The sequence below is a fragment of the Urocitellus parryii genome, chromosome X (genome assembly GCF_045843805.1).
Source record: "Urocitellus parryii isolate mUroPar1 chromosome X, mUroPar1.hap1, whole genome shotgun sequence".
Lineage (NCBI taxonomy): Eukaryota > Metazoa > Chordata > Mammalia > Rodentia > Sciuridae > Urocitellus > Urocitellus parryii.
In genome coordinates this window covers 126,688,996-126,705,820 of record NC_135547.1, presented here as the reverse complement: position 1 = coordinate 126,705,820, position 16,825 = coordinate 126,688,996, and the positions used below count along the sequence as shown (strand labels likewise).

At 48.0% G+C, this 16,825-nt stretch overlaps 1 protein-coding gene across 3 annotated transcripts in view; it reads left to right on the top strand.

Moving 5' to 3' along the window:
* Positions 1-16,825, top strand: part of Tbl1x (transducin beta like 1 X-linked) — a 178,234-nt gene that overhangs the window by 117,764 nt on the left and 43,645 nt on the right. For all 3 annotated transcript variants that reach the window (XM_026414574.2, XM_026414575.2, XM_026414576.2), the window contains 2 exons: positions 8,065-8,153; positions 15,310-15,417. In XM_026414574.2, the coding sequence (XP_026270359.2) occupies positions 15,360-15,417 (58 nt within the window). In that variant the 5' untranslated portion in view covers positions 8,065-8,153; positions 15,310-15,359. The remainder of the gene's footprint in view (positions 1-8,064; positions 8,154-15,309; positions 15,418-16,825) is intronic.

The window sequence follows — 16,825 nt, the reverse complement described above, 5'->3', positions numbered from 1 at the left end:
TTTGAAGGAACTGATTATTCTCAGTGATCAGGAGGTTCATCTCTTTTATCAAAAGAACCAAAGGGAGGCATACTTGTCAAAATTCAGTTATTTTATTCCTATACTTTCCCCCGCCCCCACCAGCTCTGGAAATGGATCCCAGGGCTGCTCTGTCACTGAGCTATGTCCCCAACCTTTTTTTTTTTTAAATTTGAGACAGGGTCTCACTAAGTTACTCAGGCTGCCCTTAAACTTGGGATCCTCCTGCTTTGGTCTTGGAGTCTCTGGGATTATAGGTGTACCCCATCACACCCTGCTGTTCACACACTTTGGGGGACAAGGTTCATAGCTAACTGAAAGGCATGCACCTCCATATTTAATCTGAGATATATGTATCCCTGCCAATTCCACATTTGGGACCATAGGATGACTTGTTTTACAAAGAGATGTTCTTGACACTCGAGTCAGGTGTGACTTGTAGAAAGTTAACATAAAATAGCACCTGTCCCTCTGTGAGCTTATTTCATTTAAATGACACCTGACTTTGTTCGAGTGTTTCATTTGTTTTCGGGAGTATCACCGCCAGGGTTTTGTAGCACACCTACAGGTACCCACAACTCACACTGGGCTTGGTGTTTCACTTAAGCAGTGATCTTAGGCACTGAGAAATGAGAGAAGTCTTGAAGCAAGTCAGACGAAACTTAAAGCGGGAAGCACATTTAAAATGTATTTCTATGATATTTAGTTTTCATAGGAAGTGGGCATGTGTGTGTGTTCTCTTTGCAAAGTTCAGTTGAGAACCGGTGAACATCTTTCCACTTAAGAAAGCCACAGATAAATGTGATCGAGCGCCATTTGCAAGGATAGCTTCGTTCACTTCCGTTTTGCTTGTGTGGCTAAGTTGTTACCCCCAACACACACACACACACACCCCTTTCTTCTTGGCAGTGTTTCCCAGGCAGGGCTCAGACTTCTGGGCTCATGTGATCCTCCTGTCTCGGCCTCCCCAGGAGCTGAGTCGCAGTAATCCTTTGGCATCCACGCCCCCCATCCATACAAATTCACTGTATTTGGTTTGACTTTAGCATCTGGTCCCTCACTATTCGGTCAAAGGAGACCATTGGAATCCCTGAGTATGGTGGAAATTGATTCCTGTTGGCGAAGATATTTGATGCACAGAATACTTTTCTTAAACATGTTTTCTCCTGTTTCGAGATTCATTAGCACTTTCAGTAGGAAACCCGCATCTCTTTGACAGATGGAATGCTCAACCCTGTGCTGACTGTTATTTTTATGATGAGACATTTCCTTGATGTGACCTATGTGGATGATTGATAGAGCTCTTCAATACTCCCTGTCTCACGTGGTCTGTCGGTGCTTCTCCGTGATAAAAGTAGTTTCAAATTAAATGATAGACTTAACCGTTCCCAGCAAAATATTTGGTTATTTCTTTTCCCAATGATCTTGAGGCTGAGGGAGGAGGATCACAAGTTTGAGGCCAGGCTCAGCAATTGAGTGAGACCCTGTTTCAAAAGAAACAGTAAAGGGCTGGAGGTGTGGCTAGGCCAGGAGCGCACAGCTGTGAGTCTGATGTGAAGCCACTGCAAGGCGGAGGTGTGTCCACCCTGCCTGCAGCCTGTTGGTGGGGACACGGCCACCCACCATCTGCCTGTGGTCAGTGGCTCAGGTGGAGGGAGTCGCCCTGCCTCCCGTCCAGGTTGCCCGCCACGTGGCCCTGGGAACGGGAGGCGTGCTCCCGCCAGCTCTAGGTCTGCAGCAGTGCCCTCTCACTTGCCACGCCTGGGTGCGTCCCCACCTGCTGAACTCATTTCATGAAGGGGGAGGAGAGCGCACAGTAGTGCCACGGTTTGGGTCTGAAACGTCTTCCCACGGCCCAGGGGGGGAAGCCAGAGACATGGTTGTGATGACCGCTGTGGAGTGGAAAGAAGCAGCGTGGGGCTGAGCCGCCGCCTCTTTAGACATGGGACAGCAATTTTTATCATTGACCCACGCAGACTTTGGGGAGTGAACCACCGAGCCACATCCCCAGCACTTTTTTTATTTTATTTACAGACGGGGCCTCGCGCTAAGTTGTAAGGCTCTGAACTCTCATCCTCCTGCCTCGGCCTCCTGAGCTCCAGGGATTATAAGCGTGGTCCTGCCAGACCACACAGATTTTTTTTTAAAAGGAAAATCTTTTCCAAAGTGTCTTGAGTTGAGTTTACGGTTTCCTAGACTTATTTTTAAAGAACACTAACCTATCGTGTGCCTTTGTCCCAAATATAGGACACCCCTCTGGGGCGGGGGGGGGGCGGACCTAAAAACGTACAAAGAATACACCACTTAGGGTCACTCCAAGATAAATGTTTCTAGTATTCTGTTCTTTTGAGAAAAGTAACAGGTGAATGATTTTAGCATTTCGAAATGTTTTTCACGTGTGTATATAAAGACGATGTAAACTACATATGTAAATGTAGGAAGAATAGGTAAACTTTATCCAAATGGGTTATTATAAACTCTAGTGTCGCTAAGTGAAGAATACATAACCCTTTTTGTATGCCATACTTAGGACTTCGAAGAAGGCGTGTCCCCCTTTCTGGATAGAGATGGGCATACATTGACCACAGGGGCAGAAAATGGTCCATCTGCACAAAGGGTTTTCTAAATGTGACTCAGAAACGATGTGAGAGAATGATTGATGGGTTGTGATTGAAAAGAGGCAGGGATGGTGTCCTGGTTTTAATTCCCAGTGGGCGGAGGCTGGTGTGGAACTGCCCCACTTCTTGACACTATTATTATGTTAAAAGTAGCATTTGCTTTTGTGTTATCTCCCGGCACACTGATCCATGGTGGCACACTGATCCATGGTGGCCGACCACTGTCATTCTGCATCTCGGGCTCCCAGAGTCTGTTTCCCAAGCCGCCTTGGCTTGTGTATTTCCCTTGGAAAACACGTGAGCCTCTAGCAGTGGGAGCCCCGTTGATCTTGGTGTTTAGTGGCAGGGTCTATTCATCATCCATCAGAAAACCGCCTTGAACGTTTCAGCACGTGCAAAGTGTTCTGTGGAGGCACTGGACGTAGACCGAGTGGACCTTGGAGAATGGTCTGGGCGGTTGCTCAGGTGGAGAATGGTCTGGTTGGTGCTTAGGTGCACAGGGAGCCCAGGAGAGGCATTGCTGGGGGAAGAAGGCATGTCACAGAGTACGTGCTGCCTGCGGCTCCGAGCTGTGAACACATCAAGGCACAGAGGGACAAGGTGTTGTCAGGTGCCCGAGCAGCTCCTGGGCACTGTGGAAGTCCCTGAGCTGACCATAGCCCCGTGAGGATGGGAACCGTTGCTTCTGCAAGACAGAGTACAGGTCATCTGAGCAGATAGCATTCTAAGCACTTGATGCATTTTAAATTATCAGGACTAAGTGAGTTCAGAGCACTTCAGAGCAAGCCAGGCAAACACATGTGCGGGCTGTTTCTCTTTCCATCTCCGTTTAACCCCTCGATGCCGGTCCTTTTGGATTGGGGGACCGTTTTTCATAACAAATGCCTACTAAGTGACCTGGAAAACCTCATTCTATGTCCAGTGCATTGACACAGGCCTGTAATCCCAGCTACTTGGGAGGCTGAGGCAGGCGGGTCACAAGTTTGAGGTCATCTAGACAACAGTGCAAGACTCTAACTCAAAATTTAAAAAATGAAAGGTGGGGGATGTAACTCAGTGGTACGGTGCTTGCTAGCATGTACAAGGCCCTGGTTCAATCCCCAGTACTGGCCCCGTCCAAAAAAAAACATTCCGAAGAACATACTTTGGCTTACTCTCTCTACTTATTTAAAATCTCCAGTGGATGGGCTTCCAAGTTCACTGGTTGTGCATTTTCCAGGCAACAGCCTTGCAAACATGATCTCCGATTTATGAGGCACTTGCTGAGAAGACCCCCTGCCCCAGGCATATTCCCCACCTGGTTTGACAGTGGGTTAGACGCTGAAGGTCAGCAATGTCAGTGTGACCAGGCTGGGTGAATGCTGTGCTTGGGTCCTCTCCTGAGGTTGCAGGCAAGATGTCACCTGGAGTCTCCATAGGGCCCTTGAGGATCCATGTCCCTGGTGGCTCTGTTCCATGGCTGGCAAGTGGCCCCGGGCTGTTGGCAGGAGGCCCCAGACCTGTTCCTTACTGGCCTCTCCGTGGCCAACTAAAGGAATTTTCTTGTACAGACTTGATTATATTTTATCTAGAAAGAGAATCGGTGATTACATTGTTAAACATTTTGATTTACAATCGATCAGAACACATCCTGTCGCGATCCATCAGCTATTTATTTTATAAATTTGGACCACACAGAAAGAAGCATTCTGGCAACCTATGGAAATAACCCTTAGGCAATCCTTTCTGAATCTTCAGACCTGTATTATGTTTATCTTCTACTTTTTTTTTGGTGGGGGGGACCATGGATTGAACCCAGAGGTGCTTGACCACTGAACCACATCCCCAGCCCTTTTTATTTTGAGACAGGGTCTCGCTAACTTGCTTAGGGCCTCACTAAGTTGCTGAGGCTGACCTCCAACTTGGGATCCTCCTGCCTCAGTTTCCTGAACTGTTGGGATTACAGGCACGCTCCACTGCGCCTGGCTACCTTCTAGTATCTTTAAACCCTCTGCAAAATAAAATTATCCAGGCAGCAGCCACAAAGAGATGAACTCGGTGCTTCTGTGACTTATTTTCTTGTAAGAGAGCTCCTTGGCCTCGGTACTTGACTTTTTGGCCTGGATTGATCTTGGTTGGGGGTGGGTGCTGTGTATCCCCTGTAGGAGAGCTCCACCTGTAGTCATGGTATGGAGGAGTGTCTCCCGATGCCTGCTGTCCTGGGGCGGGGGGTGGGAGGGAGGCAGAGACCTGATGATCTCGTGCTTTTATTCGGAAGTGCTTATGCACCCAGTAGCACATGCGTCTGAATGGGAAAGTCATCTTGTTTGCCCCCAACAGAAAAATAGCCCGGTATTCGTGGCCACAGGGCAAGTGGCTCTTATGCTGGCAGACCCTCCTTGTGGGGTTGCTGCCTTTGTTGGCTGCTTGGCTTCTGTAGCCACGTCCTCTTCTCTCCCCCTAGGTCAGGACAGCTCAGCTTCTGTCCACCTCTCCTGCTTTCCTCTTGGGTTCTTAGGAAGGAGTAAACTGATCTCCAGAGAGCAGAGTAGGACAGTGGCACTGCTTGGTAGGTACTCCCCGGGAATGCAAAGTAGATGCCCAAACATACGCTCGTGCATGCACATTCGTAGCAGCACTGTTCCTAGGAGCCAGATGCTCATCACCTGCTGGACCAAATGCAATCCATTGACGTAGCGGAATAGTATTCAGCCATTAAAAGGAATGATGTGTGCTACACCTGATGGAAGTGAACATGCTCCGTGAATGAAGACAGACACAGAAGGTCATAGACCATGCGATGTGGTTTATACTGACAGGACGCATCCTGCATGGGCAAGTCCGGGCAGTCCATCTGCTCATTGCTATAACTCCGAGAAGGGAGTGGGAACAGCCTCCCAGGTAGAGGATTACCTTCTGGAGTGGTGACAATGATTTGGAAATGGGTATAGGTTCTAGTCACATAACACATATAAATGCCACTGAACTGTGCACTTTGAAATGGCTAGTTTGAGCTGGTCATGGTGGTGCATGCCTGTGACCTCAGTGGCTCGGGAGGCTGAGATAGGAGGATTGCAAGTTCAAAGCCAGCCTCAGCTACAGCATGGTACTAAGCAACTCAGACCCTGTCTCTAAATAAAATACAAAATAGGGCTGGGGATGGGCTTTCTGAGGTGGCTCAAGTACCCCTGCGTTCAATCCCTGATGTGGTACATCATTCATTCATTCACCTAGCATTCCTTGTGTATGCACCCCATGACCAGCCTATGCTGAAGAAATCTCACGGCCAGTGGCATATTATTTTCTTTACACATTCTGTTACTGGTGCATTATACTCACATGAAATGGTGGGATTTGTGGTTGCACATTCTCCTATGCAAACAGCAACCATTCCTGGGGCCAATACCTCTCGCCAGCAATGACAGCATTGCAAAGGCAAAACCCACGGTGTACATGTCACTTCTCAAATCTGCTGGTCCACTGTCTGCAGAAGTTGGTCTTGGAGCTGCACACCGGCCTCACAGCAAGCTGTAAGACGTCCATGCGTGACTTAAAGGTCAAGGTGAATGCACCAGGGAAGGAGGGCTGGTGGATCAGGAGTCCGTCAATTATTTTGTCATATTTGATTACAGCCTTAATTGTTTCCAGAACTGTATCAGCCCAAGCTCTGTTTTGACCTACTTTTCTTCGTGGGAAAGCAGGTGCTTTCTGAGTGGCTTGCCCAGAGAGCCCAGGGTGTGTATGTCGGCCACACCAGGAGCCCAGGGCAACAGGACACGGAGACTTCTTTTTATATCTGTCAGGTCTTGCCGTTTGGGAAAAGGAACATGTTGCAGTAATTAACATCATTTGTGTTCTACACAAATTCTTCACATGACATCAACATCTCTTGCTGGTACAGTTTACTGATAATGATTGTACTGAAAATGGAGTCGGTCAGGACCAGATATCAGGGGTTGGATTTCTCGTTTTCCTGTATTGTTTCTATCAGTGAGCTAATTAGTTCTGATGTGTTGCGTAACCACAGAATGTTATGAACCAGAGTCGCCATGCCCAATTTTTTTCTGTGTTGATCACACGTAGGAGATAAGCTAATTACATTTAGAGAGTTTTGCAACATATATAAAAGATAATCTTCAACTTCAAGACTCTAATTTGTGAGTTACCATCTGTTGTGGACCAAAAAAATAGGAATTTCATTTTCTAAAGCTTTTTTTTTCCTCCCTGAACAGCTTGTAATAAGAGCTGTCTGTATATTAATTACTTATTGAATTATTATGGATTGTAATGTTTTAATTTACAGGCAATTTGGAGCTTATTGTGGTAGAATCTGCTCATATTTTGATGCTTGATGACATTTAGTAATTTCATCATAAGGCTTATTCCCTTCCCACTCCCCACCCCTCATAATTTACAGCCCAATCCTGCAAACAGTAATTTGCTTTCTGTTTCCGCTTACTCTAACAAGTATTGCTGTGTTTATCTCCACTAAAGATTTTTCTTTCCATAAATCAATGGGTTTTTAAAAAAACTTTATAAGCAAAATCAATATTCCTTTGTTGCTGCTTCATTCCTAAGCCCTTTAATTTCTAGAGTTGTGGATGTATTCTGTATAAATCTCATTACTCTTCTTGCCTGGTATTACTTTCATCTTGTATAATCTTAGGATTTCTTTTTTTTTATGCATTGTAATGAAACCTGGAGGCTCATGAACCTGCCTGTAGAATCTCTTTAATTTCCTTCCTTTAAACAGTATTACTATAAACACAACTCAGTGGGAATAATTTGCTTGAACTTCCTGAAAACAATTTACGGGGTTCCTTATAAATTCACTAATAAGAAACAGCTTGAGCATGCAGCCTCGTGTGGATCTGAATCGTGTTAAACCTGGTACCTTTTGATTCTGACTGAAAACTGTTGAGTAAGAGTTTAAAGAAAATGACGGTCATTTAATTGTCTTGGTGACTTGGTTTTTAAGATGATTCTGGATAATTTCAAGTCTCTAAGAGACGAGGTTCATTCACAACCCAGGACTAGAAATTTCTTAGGGACAAAGGGGAAATGGCCCATTTGTTTGTAGCAACTGAAAAATAAGAGTTGTGCTTAGTTTATCGTTTGCACTGAGGTATTGTCCGAAAACGAAGATGTTTTGATGGACAGTCATTTGCCAAAAAATAACCAGCAGTAGCAGTATCTGAGCTGAAAGTGGTTTTATCTAATTGGAGGCTCTTTTCTGCCATCATGTTTACATGCCTCACTGGCTATTGTAATTTCTCTTTTGGGTTGTTTTCCTTTTTGCTTTGCATCCAGCACACCTGTCATCTGAGCTCGGGATTAAGACACCTTTGGACACCATGAAGGACGAACCTGAAGGCCTGGGGGTGGGGTGAGGAGCCAGCACACCCCCAGAGATCTTTAAGTCTGCTTCTCCAATCTTGTTTCTCCCCAGGCTCGTGCCTGCAGACGGTCTGCGGAGTCTACGATCGGATGCCGGGCAGCCCACTGGCCCAAAGGCCTCCACATGACGTCACCGTAACGGTAAGCATGTGCCCTCCCTCCATGCTAGTCCTGCTGCCCGAGGTCCGTTTGAGAAGCATTTCACCAAAGCTGAACCCCTGTTTTAAAGTAATCTTCCCCTCCCCAAAAAAGAGAACTTGCAGATATTCCTCTGGGCAGAAATTGAAGGTAGTAAGAACATCATCAAAGGCTTATAACTATGTGGTCAACTCTGCATGAGGAATTAGCCTTGTGCTGCCTTCCAAGAATTTTGGATCCTGGACTGGCTATCGTAAACTTTCCCGAGTCTTGCCATGAGAGGGAGACGCCATCGAAAATCGATCTCTCTTGTCAACATTATGAATTATAATTAAGCTGAAGCATTAATTATAATTGGGCACTTGAGTATAGATTTTACTTGGCTCCTGTACCTTAATTCTATGCTTTATTAGTTTCTTAACATGATTTGTGTCTATCTGCAAATTGACTTGCTGGTTAACCTTGAAACTTATTAGAAAATCATGTAGGTCGCTATGTATAAATCTGCTGACATGCCAGGCTTTCCAAGGTAGCAGAGAAAACGGTTACCTGTGTGCAGGTGTCGAGTTGAAGGCCACACACACAATCAAAATTGACACCCAGAGAAGTTCTGTGAAGTTGTTAGGTTGACACCTGTGAGTACCAGGGAGAGGTGCTGTTTTGATGGGGTATTAATGTGGTGCTTAGGAAACATAAGTGTCAATTCAATAAATTAAGTAGGCGTTGATCAGATTCCTACTGTAAGACGTTTGTAAGTGACTTGGAATTTCTTCTTCTCTCCCATAGTGGGCAACTTGTAGATGGCCCTCTGAGATCATCCTCAGAAATGGGACTGTGTTGTTCCATTTAGTGGGAACTATAGTAGCTGTAGGTCTTCCATGAGGCTGGGAATAATCTGCAAATAACACATTAGGAAGCGAGGGCTTCTGACTGCACCGTTCCAGCGCGCGCCTGCCTGCCTGTCATCTGTAGCATGCTTTGGTGATAGTGTCTTCCTGGATGTCAGTTTTAAAGTGCTTGGTATGCTCATGAGGAAGGTCCACATTTCAGAGTGTCACTGTTGACGTTGTCAGTCGAGATGGATTTCAAACCAGGACAAGACAAGATAATTGCTCTGATGTAGAGGTGGGAAAATGCAGGAAAGACGAAGAGCGGGTATCAGTTTTATGAGTTCTTAGGGTGGTGGTTGGTGTTACTCTAAGGAAATACCTGAGACGGGTTGCTTAGAGGGAAAAAGGGTTTCTATGGCTTGCAGTTTTAGAGGGTGAATGTCTAGGCAGTGCAGGGCCAACCCTAGCAAGGGCTCCCTGAGCTCTGCGACCTCATGACATCACTCTGGTGGAAGTTCACGCACGAGGGATCGTAAGGCAAGACAGGACACAGAAGGAGCTGATCTTGTCACCTTCCACTACGCCTCTGCAGGCCAGATGACATGGGTAGATGACCCCACTTACGATGCTAACACTGGAAAGACTTTCTATGGCCCCGATGAATCCTATATATTTAGGTGGAAAATCAGTGTTTATAGAGGTTTCGTAACCAGCCCATGTGTGTGCCTGAAATCCAAGGGTCTGGTGCACATCATGTGGAGTGTCTCTCTCTCTCTCTCTCTCCCTCCCTCTCTCTCTCTCTCTCTCTCCCTCCCCTCCCCTCCCCTCCCCTCCCCTCCCCTCCCCTCCCCTCCCCTCCCCTCCCTCCCTCCCTCCCTCCCCTCCCCTCCCTCCCTCCCTCCCTCCCTCCCTCCCTCCCTCCCTCCCTCCCTCCCTCTCTCTCTCTCTCTCTCTCTCTCTCTCTCTCTCTCTCTCTCTCTCTCTCCCTCCCTCCCTCCCTCTCTCCCTCTCTCCCTCCCTCTCTCTCTCTCCCTCCCTCCCTCCGAACTGATTTCTGGCTAGAAAATCATTGTAATGATCTGGACATTGGGAATATTACCGCAAACACCCAAGTCATTAGAAAAACAGGACAAAGTACTCCTGTGTGGTAGCAGTAGCTCTCAGTGTTTCCTGAGCAGACCTGCTTGAGAGGCATTCACTTGGAATCCTGAATACAAGAACTTGCATCCAACTGTGGAGAGGTGAATGTTAGAGGGAACATACCCTGTTGGCCATGTCCGTCACCTGGCTCCAGAAACGAGCTTTCTAACAGGTTTGCCTTTACTAGGGGGAGCGCTTTGAAGAAGGTGTGCTTCTGGGCCGGCTTCCAAGCTCTTTTCTATCCCTTAAACATCTGCGAATTGCACAGGGGTTTGCATGAAGTCTCAGCCAGCCATTCATCAACCCACAAGGGCAGCCAGGCCTAGAGAAGACCCTTTCTGAATGCCTCTTTGGGAGGTGTTGTTATCCACCAAAGAGCAGAGTTCTTTTCCCAGCAGAAGACTGGTTGGGGGCTTTCCCAACCCTGTAGTTTCATGTTGCACCGAGTCTCACGCAAAGATACCGACAGGCTTCAATTATTTATTCACTACAAATGAAAACAATTTAGGTTCATAGTAGAAAATACAGACGGCGCGAGTGCACACACACAGATTAAGTCCAACACAGTTCCACCCCTAGAGATAACTGTCAGCACGTTTTGAAGCGTGTATGTGTGTGCAAAACTTAGCCCTGTGCATGGTCCACTCAGAGCCGTTATTTTGCTGACTTGTAAAATGGCAATAATAGGAGGAACGGCCACATTTATGTCAGAGCTGTGGCAGGTCCTGGAAAGCATTGAGCACTTCACGCTTCATACTTAGCAAGCACAGAGTACATGTGTCAGGTTGCTTTTTAAAATCATTTTAATGGCTACGTGGTATTTCCCATGTTTTTACCACCGTTTATTTAACCACGTCGTCTTTGGGTAAAGAGCTTCATCACATAGGAGGAAAAGATGGGCAGGGTGATAGAAGAGAGCTGGTGCCTGTGCAAGGCTTGAGAGGAAGCGGTACATCTGGATTCACAGGAATACGGGAAGGAGACGCGTGTGACTTGAGGCGTCTCCACAAATGCCACTGGCCTGCGCTCGGTTTTCTTTTTGCTGTTGAAGCAGCACAGAGAGAGTGTTGTGGCTTCAACTGCAAGTAGAAGGGGTTCTTCCCCCCCCCCTTTTTGCGTCATCACCGTTCCAAAGCCCTCAAATCAACATAACTGAAGGTGTCTCTCATCCGAAACTGGGTCAGGCAGGAAGATAAACATGAGGTGCTCCTGGCCTTGGCCCTGCTCTGGGGCGAGGCGGATCTGTGAGCGGTGCTAACGCTCCCTTTCGGTTTGGACGCCGGGAGGGGTTGGAAAAGATCCACCCGAGTTCTCAGAAGGGCAGGGCTGGAAGCCTTTCGGGAAACTGCTTCAGAGTTAGAGAGGCTTGGGTTTCCGGCTGCACACTCTAGAAGGATGCCCCAGGCGCAGGCCTCTTTGAGGGAATGTGTAGGCGCGGCCTGGCCTGGCTGACTGTCCTTGGTTAACTGGTAGGGCTGAGGGGACCTGTGGGGACGCCTCATGTTCTGCCCTGGTCCAACGCGAAGGCCCCTTCAGGTGGCTCTGGGACACTTTTCAGAGGTGGCTAAATAAGCCTACTAGCTGACCTGGGCTGGGCGTTTACCGCGCGGTGGGCCCTGCTCTGGGCCTTCACATCAAGGCCTGCATCCTCATGCCCTGCTACCAGGGAGGAAGCTGGCCGCCTAACAGCCTGCAATCCCAGGCTGAAGGTGCAGGGGCTGCAGTTAGGAATCGGGCTGTCTGCTCCTGGTCACAGGCCCCCGAGTCAAGTCCCACATCCCTGGCACTTCTGTGGCTACCAGGACATTGTCTGCCTGCCCTCTGGCCAATACCCTGACAGAGCCAGTGCGTTCAGAACGGGTAGGAGCCCCTCGGCCGGATGAACCTCTAATTAGTCCGTACTGCAACTGGCACGGGCATCTCTGGCCTCATGCCACTTGTCCACAGAGAATCATCCTTGACGGAGAAGATGGAGGTGGTCTCCTCTCTGCAAACATGCTTGATCCTTCACCCCGAGTGCCATCACAGAGGCCGGTCCTCTTGCCCCAAGACAAGGGGGCATAAGGCGTGTCATTAAGGGTGAGATCAGCCAGGTGTGGTGGCATACACCTATAATCTCAGCAACTGAGGACGTTGAGGCAGGACGATCTCAGCCCGGGCAACTTAGGACTGGCTGTGCAGCTCAGTGATAAAACACTTGCCTAGCATGTGTGAGGCTCCAGGTTCAATGCTTGGGACCACTACCACCACCAAAAAAAAAAGGCTATTTTCATAAAACACCCTTTGTATGTGGGCGTGCGCACGTGCACACACACACACCAAAAAAAAAAAAAAAAAATTAACTCCCGAACTTTTTCTGTCTAACCTTGCTTCTTGCGAATTCAGAGGTCTTGTCCCCATCAGTCAAGAATTTAGCTCTTCTATGAACTTTGCTTTCTTGGAAGACTGCCACTTCTTCAGGATACCTTCGGGGACACGTGGGGAACTTTACATGACTCGTACAGGCACCTTGTTAAGCTTAATGAGCTGTATGTCACAGACAAAATCTTTTTTTATACTGGGGATTGAATGCAGGGACACTCAACCACTGATCCCCATCCCCAGCCCTATTTTGTATTTCGTATTAGAGACAGGGTCTCACTGAGTTGCTTAGCGCCTCACTGTTGCTGAGGCTGGCTTTGAACTTGCAATCCTCCCGCCTCAGCCTCCCAAGCCACTGGGATTAGAGGCGTGTGACACTGAGCCTGGCCAAAGACAGAATCTTGGAATTTGTCGTGTTTTTGTTGAGTGTTGCCAATTACCATGGCTTCACTATAGTAGGTGCCCAGTAATTTTTCTATCTCCTTGGATCTCATTTTTTTTTTAGTCACAGAAAAAGTGGGGCAGAATTTTTTTTTTCTCTTTCATCCAGCGTGAGTAAGTAGGAGACTCCACAGGTGCTCGTGTGATAGGAAGAGCTGGTTCCCAAAGTCGTCTCACTCTCTGCAAAAGTGCTTTTTGTCAGGGGACACGAGGCAGGCCCAGGAGCATGTCCTGTGGCCTCGGCCTGCGGTCTCCTCCCTCAGGTTAAACCAGGGGTTGCTCAGGGCTGTTCTGTGTTCCTGGCCCTTAGGGTAGAAATTAAAAGGCAGACTTAGGGGAGGTAGAATAGTCGTCCCCAGAGACCAGTGGGTCGCTGGCACCTGGGAATGCAGGGAGGCATGCGGAGTTAGTCCACGGATGCAGTTTCTCTCTGCTGCGAGATCCTGACTGTGCCTCTGTCTCCTCCTCGTTGGTAGCTTGCAGAAAAGTGAGACCAGGCGCTCTCCAAGGCTGTTCCTCCCAAAGGCTTTGGCCCTTGCAGGCAGGTGGCATCTGCCCTCCCCTGCATGGTGCCAGTTTCTCTTTCCCGACTCAGTCACCTTCCAGGGACTCTGGGTTTGACTGCAGTTGGACTGGTAGGTTTGCTGACCTGGTTCTAGCCCGTCCAGAAGTTCTCGGGCAGGGAGAGGCTGAAAGCCCAGAATTCTACTCCTGTCTCCATCGCTGCCTGTTAAGGGTCTGAAACCACAGAAGCTCCAGTTGTGGAACAAGGAATTGCCAAACTTCAGTTCATGCTGGGAATCAGTAATTTCGGTTTCTTTTATTGTTTATTTGGGGGGAAGGGTCAGAAATTCTGTAGAGGTTCAACTTGTAAAAAAAAAAAAAATTTGCTTTTGTCCGCCTAATGACTCACGTGATGTTGCAGAGGGGTGCAGAGATCAGCTGACAGTCGCACACGATTACTTTCTATATTTTAATAATAGTCTTCAAATGAAATTTGAAAAATTCCTCGTTTACCATCTCTGATGAATGCGTGGCACCCCAGGGGCTGATGGAGACGTCTGTGATACATTTGCGTCGGGATGTGTAGTGGCAAGCTGTTTCTCGCGTTCATCCTTGAGGCCCTACTAAGCCTGAGAGACGCCTGCCTGTTGTCTCCTCATTAGGAGTTGATGATACACCAACCAGAGGGCTGCACCTGGGCAGGATGTAAAAATCCTGAAGGATCAGGTTTGCCTCTGCACCGATTCCTCCTCAGCAGTGTGATGCTCTTGCCGAAGTCTGTACAGAGCTCCCATGTTCTGTTTTTGATGTTTAATTTCTTCCCCTTAAATAATATTTCACTTCTTCATCGGGGTGTGTACTCTGATTTCACAGCTTCTCTTTGAGTGTCTTTACTTGGCTTCCTAAGGCGATGTCTTCGGAGTAAACTCTGCAGACGTCAAGCAGAGATTGGGACGCATTTGTGCTTTGACAGTTTTCTTTACACCCTGTACACAAGTACAGAAATGTCACCAAATGAAATCAAAGGCAATAAGCACTTTTTAATTTTATCTATTTTGCAACTGATACATAAAAACAAACCATATTAATGGGGTACCATGAATTTTGGGGGGGGGAGTACCAAGGATTGAACTAAGGGGCACTCAACCACTGAGCCACATCCCCAACCCTATTTTGTATTTTGAGACAGGGTTTCACTGGGTTGCTTAGGGTCTCGCTTTGCTGAGGCTAGCTTTGAACTCGGGATCCTCCTGCCTCAGCCTCCTGAGTCACTGGGAGTACAGGCGTGCACCACCATGCCTAGCCCATGGAATGTTTTGATACATGTGTTTATTGCATAATGTTTAAAGCAGGTTTAACTTGTGTCTCCTCAAACGTTTATCATTGTTTATGGCGAAACCTTTCAACAGGCTTTCTTGCAGCTTTTTGAAACACACACTGCATTATTATCTGCAGTCAATGCTGCTGTGCGTGAGCACCTCAGAACTTGTCAGTGTAAATTACACCCATTAATCAGCCCTTCCCACCCTGCTGTCCTGGCCTCTGGTCATCACGGCTGTACTCTCGAGTCCCATGCAATCGACTTTTAGATGCGCCTATCGGTGAGACCTGTTGGTTCTTGACTCCCTGTGCCTCCCGGGTTATTTTCATTCAACCTGATGGTCTTCAGTTCAATCCATGTTGAAGCAAATGGCAGGGTTCCGTTGCTAATGGCTGAATAGTATTTTATTTTCTCTTTTTTTCTTTGTCCATTCACCAGTGGAAGGACATTTGGGTCGTTGTGGGTGGTGTTTTCAGTCCTCTCCAAAAGAATGCAGACGTGGAACACGGGCAGCGTCCTGAGAGTTCTGACTGATGGCTTATCGCTTCATTTCTCCCCGCAGAGGGTGGCTCCCGCTTTGTGAAGACCTCATCGCCGCGAGGTGAGGCTAAGATGAGCATTACCAGTGACGAGGTGAACTTTCTGGTGTATCGGTACCTCCAGGAATCAGGTAAGGGGTTTGCTTCTCTGTCCGGAGGAAATTTGCCTTCAAGGTGCTGCGGGTGGATCGCTGGCCATTGGTGGAAGGGTAACAAGGAGGGCTAACGGTGCCCTTTGTGAGAGAGAGAGTGGGGAGGAGAGAAGGTCTTGGGGCTATCTCATTCCCAGGCTGGAAGGCGATGCTATCCCCATGACGTTTCTGTTCAGGTGAAATGAGACCCAAGCGAACCTCGAACTTGTGATCAACATGGAGAGGGTCAGGAGCAGTTTGTGCTCCTGGTCTCCACTGTGGTGGGAGCATTGGCCCACTGGGGTGTTGACTTGAACCTTGTAGATTTGACACCAGAGATTTATGGAGCCAAAGAGGAAGAGCCCAGGGTCCTTCAGGGATGGGATGCACCTCCAAAGACCTAGCTTCCTCCCACTGGGGCCCCCCCTTCTTCAACACCCCACCACCTTACCTAGTATGGGGCCTCTGGAGACATCTTAGATCTAAACCATAGCATGATCCTCTGCTTAACCATGTGGTCCCCTCCCCTCAAATGCACCTTAGTTGAAAAGGCACTTCATACCTGTAGCCTAAGTTACAGAACATCATGGCTTAGCCTAGCCAATCTGAATGCTATAACCTGTTTGCTTACATTATATGGTGGTCGCATCCACTCATCAAAAGTAGAAAACATGCTGATCCGAAACCGCATGGGCTGTACGTGGCCTGCAAGCCCCCAGCTCGGAGCGCTGCATGCTGTAGACATTGCATGTCGACCTACCGATCCTGGGGCTGCCCGGAGGTGCCGCATCTGAGAATCAGAAGTGCAGCAAGAACTCGAGATCCCAGGGCAAAATCTGAAACAGTTTCTACTGAATGTGTAAGGCGCGTGTGCTGTTGTCAAAGTCCAAAGAGAAGTCGGACCATTGTCAGCCCGGAACTGTCTGTGCTAGGTTTGAGGAGGAACCAGCTGATCGGCACCTGGACCCAGGCTGAAAGGGAAAATAGGCAGGCATCGATGCAAAGAACATGGCTCAAACCCTGAGCAAATCACATAGCATCAGTTTCCCCTAGAAAAGAGGTTCTCCCAGGCAAAAGGGATACTTGGTGGGACATGGAGCATGTTTTAAATGAAATCCCTCTCATCCAAGCTTGGGACTTTTTACTTGGAATCCCAGCTAGCACTGTCCATGGGGATACATGTTCTTGGTACGTATTTGAGCGTTTGGCTGGGCTGTTGCCAGAGCATGGAGGACAGGTGTTCTCCTGTCACAGAACTCGGAGACCCCCTGAGCTGCCTGCAGGGGAGCAACCCCACGCACCGGGTCCTGCTTCCCTCGTGGTACTTGAAATAGCTCTGTGTGAGGCCATATTGATGGTAGGGACAGGGAGAGTGTGTCAACAAGCTGTTTGTGAATGTCAGGCAGGA